This window comes from Oncorhynchus gorbuscha, linkage group LG01, assembly GCF_021184085.1.
Source record: "Oncorhynchus gorbuscha isolate QuinsamMale2020 ecotype Even-year linkage group LG01, OgorEven_v1.0, whole genome shotgun sequence".
Lineage (NCBI taxonomy): Eukaryota > Metazoa > Chordata > Actinopteri > Salmoniformes > Salmonidae > Oncorhynchus > Oncorhynchus gorbuscha.
In genome coordinates, this window is record NC_060173.1 from 41,607,342 (window position 1) to 41,611,219 (window position 3,878).

Genomic DNA, 3,878 nt, shown 5'->3' on the forward strand with positions numbered 1-3,878 from the left:
ACTTATAATATATGCTGACATCATAAGTCTCAATAGTCATGATGTTAGGGAGTGGTATATCAGACCGGAAGAAGTGTTTTTAAATGTGAACTGAACTTAGTTTTCCGTCATTTACTTAGGTTGCGTTTAGACAGGCAGTCCAATTCTGATCTTTTCTTTCTACTGATTGGTCTTCTGGACCAATCACATCAGATGTTTTCACATCAGATCTTTTTCAGAGCTGGTCTGATTGGTCAAGACAATTATAGAGAGAAAAAAAACAGAATTTGTCACAATAATTCAATCAGAATAACATTGAGATGGATATTCTTCATATTTTAATTAAATGCATGAAATTTGGGAAAAAACAACCACTTTGTTTCATTTGTTTCACACATCAGATTCATTTGAAGAAATTCTTATAAACAAAATATATTGTTTCAGATGCTTAGTTCTTGTTTGTTGAGGATTCTCAGTTTAGCAGAGCCACAGTATCTTACAGAAAGTGCTACAGAATCTGTCAATAGAGTTGAAGACTAAATGTGCTGATGACTGTTTGAGCTGAGCAGGCTAGGGAATGGAACCTCTTTTTCTCCTCAAAAGGTTTTCAGCATGACGTTTTATTTACACATCTGACCAAAAGAATCCTATACACAGGAAATGCTTGTGATTGTGAGTTCCTCTCCTCAAATGTGGGGAAGTTTATTTATTTCCACAGGCATTCCTGATTTGCACTCTCAAGGTCTGCAGTGAGGGTTTCAGAGGAGTATAAATTTAAGCTATATTTAGAAGTGGGAGTTTGGGCTAAGAGTTTTCATGATTATGTTGTCAATAACGCTCTGATTTCATGCAGGTGTCATAACAAAACCCCACAAACCCACTGCTTATTTATGCGACTGTATACAGTATGCAACTTTACAGTTCAATACCATAACAACTTTCATTCACTGTAAATCACATAGTGACCTCAAGGAAACAGATGGCAATGCTCTGGCTGATACAGTATTTGTGTTAACAGCACTTTTTGCAATGGGAAATTTGATCAACTGGTAAACAAATGTATGTTTACTGGTGCCCATAGCTCTAATTATGATGCAATAGGCCTACTTACTGTGGGTCATGAACAAGTTTAACTCTTCCCTTCATAATTTAGGCTAATAACCTGCCCAGGGACTGCGGTTGAAAATTAGCCGGCTGGCTAAAACCGGAACATTTACTGAAACGTTGATTAATGTGCACTGTCCCTGTAAAAATAAAATAAACTTAAATTATTCCAAGGTGTAAGTATGTATGTGGGAGAGCATTGAAGACTGGCTGCAGGGCTATACTAAAGAATGCATGACCAAATGTAATGATTTTTACGTTTTATATGCTAAGATTGAATGTGTTACACTGCAATGTCCTCAATTTACTTTTGTCAATTTTCATAGAATTAAATCAAGCTGATGTGCAATGTATTCTTTTAGTTTATTACGGTTTGTTTTTACATTCAAGATGGAAAAAGAAAACTTTGTAAAATGATATATATTTTCAGATACCATAATGCTACCACTTTAACATTGAAATGTAACACCGGAGGATCAGCACAGAATATAACTCACACAACAGTGAAATGGCAGGCACTCCGATGACAAGCTCAGAGCTACTACATATAAAACCCTCATTATAATAAACATTTACATTTACTAAAACAACATCCGTATACTCATGAGGGCTTTTCGTCAAATGCAAAGGTATTTTACGCGCACCAGCTCATGGGAAGGGAAGGTAGCCTAATAATCATAATCATAAATGTAATCATAATCATAAATGTAATCATAATTGGTTCATCGTTATAGTGCTGATAGGCTCTTGATCAGATGGTTGTAGAAGTCAAATTATTAATATCATATTCTCTCTTCCCACTGCACGAAAATGGTGACACTCGTGCGTAATATCTTTAGATGTTCCCATTTTATCACATCACCTCTCGTTTGTATATCACTTTGCCTATTTGAAATGTAGAACTTTCTCAGGGCAGGTGAATGATAAGTAAGAGCAAAGAGGAAATTCCATCTGGTACAGCTGGTGCGTGCGTGCACCCAAGATAACAGACGAATTGAATGTGTTACTTTGGGGGTCCAAGCTCGTCTGTGCTGTCACACCAATGTTGCTTTTGTGCATTTGGTTTCCCTTTTTTGATAAGATACTGTCTATGCTAAAACATTTTGATTTGTCCGTTGCTCTGCTTGGGACGGTGGATATAATGTCCTTTGTTCTGCACAGAATAGATGAGTTCAAGTTCACCGCGCAACCGGACAGGACAGGAGACCCGTTCTCCCTCCCGTCAAACGCTAGTATGCTGCTGTCTGGTTCAACCTCGTGGAGGGAAGACGCTCCTGAAAGATGCGCTGCGTCCAACCAGACCCTGTGGTCCTGAACTGGTATGCACCTTGGACCGAGGCGCGCGTCAGTGGATTGACTGCCGTACATGTCCTGCGTGGATTCAATTTGGATTTCATTGTGCATATTTAATTTTGGGCCATGGCCAGACCCACTTTGCAGCATCCCAACATTGTTGAACTCACCAAGAGCATATTTTAAATCTGAACATTTCTCATAACATCTATGCTGTTGTTCCATCTCTGTGCCCACCACAGCCCTCTCTCCAGCTGACATTGGCCTACCCATCCTCCTCAGGTAAGCATCAGCTGGAAGTTTAGACCCTGTCGGGTTCGAGGAGACCGGACCCCTGTTCCTCTTGTGAGTAGTTTTGGACTCTGCAGTCTCTTGACCCTTTAGTTTTCTCTTCCTCCGTCTATAGTTTCCGTGGTCGAACATGTCCAGACACTTGGTGTCCAAAGTCCAGTAGCTGCCTTTACCGGGCCGGCCCTTCTCTCTCGGTACCTTGATGAAACAGTCATTTAGAGAGAGGTTGTGACGGATTGAGTTCTGCCAGCCCTGCTTGTTGTCATGGTAAAAAGGGAAGTGGTCCATGATAAACTGGTAAATGCCGCTCAGCGTCGCGCGCTTCTCTGGCGCACCCTTTATAGCCATTGCGATAAGTGCAATGTAGCTGTACGGAGGTTTTTGCGGAGGTTCCTGCCGATTCGGGACGAAACCCAAAGCGGGAAGAATGGTACCGCCGTCGCCTCCATATAAGTAAATCAAGGAGGAATTGGAGAGATTGAGCGCGGAGGGTGGCACTCCAAGCTGCGGCACTCTGCTGTGGTACAGACTCATGACGCTGGAGCGCTATTTCCTTCCCAAGGAAACTTTAGCCCGTAGTGAGTGCTGCTCTTGGAATGGCGGGCTCACGCTGCGTCCCTGCCTCATGAGTCTAGAAATGTTAAATAATTGTTGTACGTTTGCTGTTTTATGTTGACTTTGCACTGGAAAATAAATGTTCGATCATAAACACTCGTTGTGTTTTCAGCCCACCCACATTAATTAAAAAGTTCATTGCCGAAAGCAGCTCTCTCCCCGCGTGTCCCCTGCGTACCAGCCAATGGTGTGCTTGGTTATTCCCTCATTTGTTTATAGAATTAGTCTGTTGATAAGTCTGCCCACCCAAGTTGAATCAAGCTGTGTTTATTTGGAAAAATTTCCGGGCACCCAATACATAAACGCACTGATCTGATGTTTGAAATATCACGTCCACCCTTGACGCTCAAAGTTGCTCACACAGAGAGAACAAGCAAACGGTCGAGTTCTTTCTGGACGTTGCTGTGGGTTACTTGAAATGAAAACAAAGAGTATAAAAGAAAAATAACTTAAACAATTGTCTTTTAACTCAAGTTGTGACAGACCCCCCTACATTAGCAATAAAAAAAGACAGAAGGTATAGCCTATAATTTACACATTTAATCCCCAAACCTGCATGGTGTAAATATGCGCAGCTTTTATTTCATTTATAGCAA

At 41.1% G+C, this 3,878-nt stretch overlaps 1 protein-coding gene across 1 annotated transcript; it reads right to left on the reverse strand.

Moving 5' to 3' along the window:
• Window positions 1-294: 294 nt before the first annotated feature.
• On the reverse strand, window positions 295-3,443 carry LOC124037708 (forkhead box protein I2-B-like). Its single transcript, XM_046352694.1, has one exon. The coding sequence runs from the start codon at window positions 3,199-3,201 to the stop codon at window positions 1,969-1,971; it is 1,233 nt and encodes a 410-aa protein (XP_046208650.1). The 5' UTR covers window positions 3,202-3,443; the 3' UTR covers window positions 295-1,968.
• Window positions 3,444-3,878: the final 435 nt, after the last annotated feature.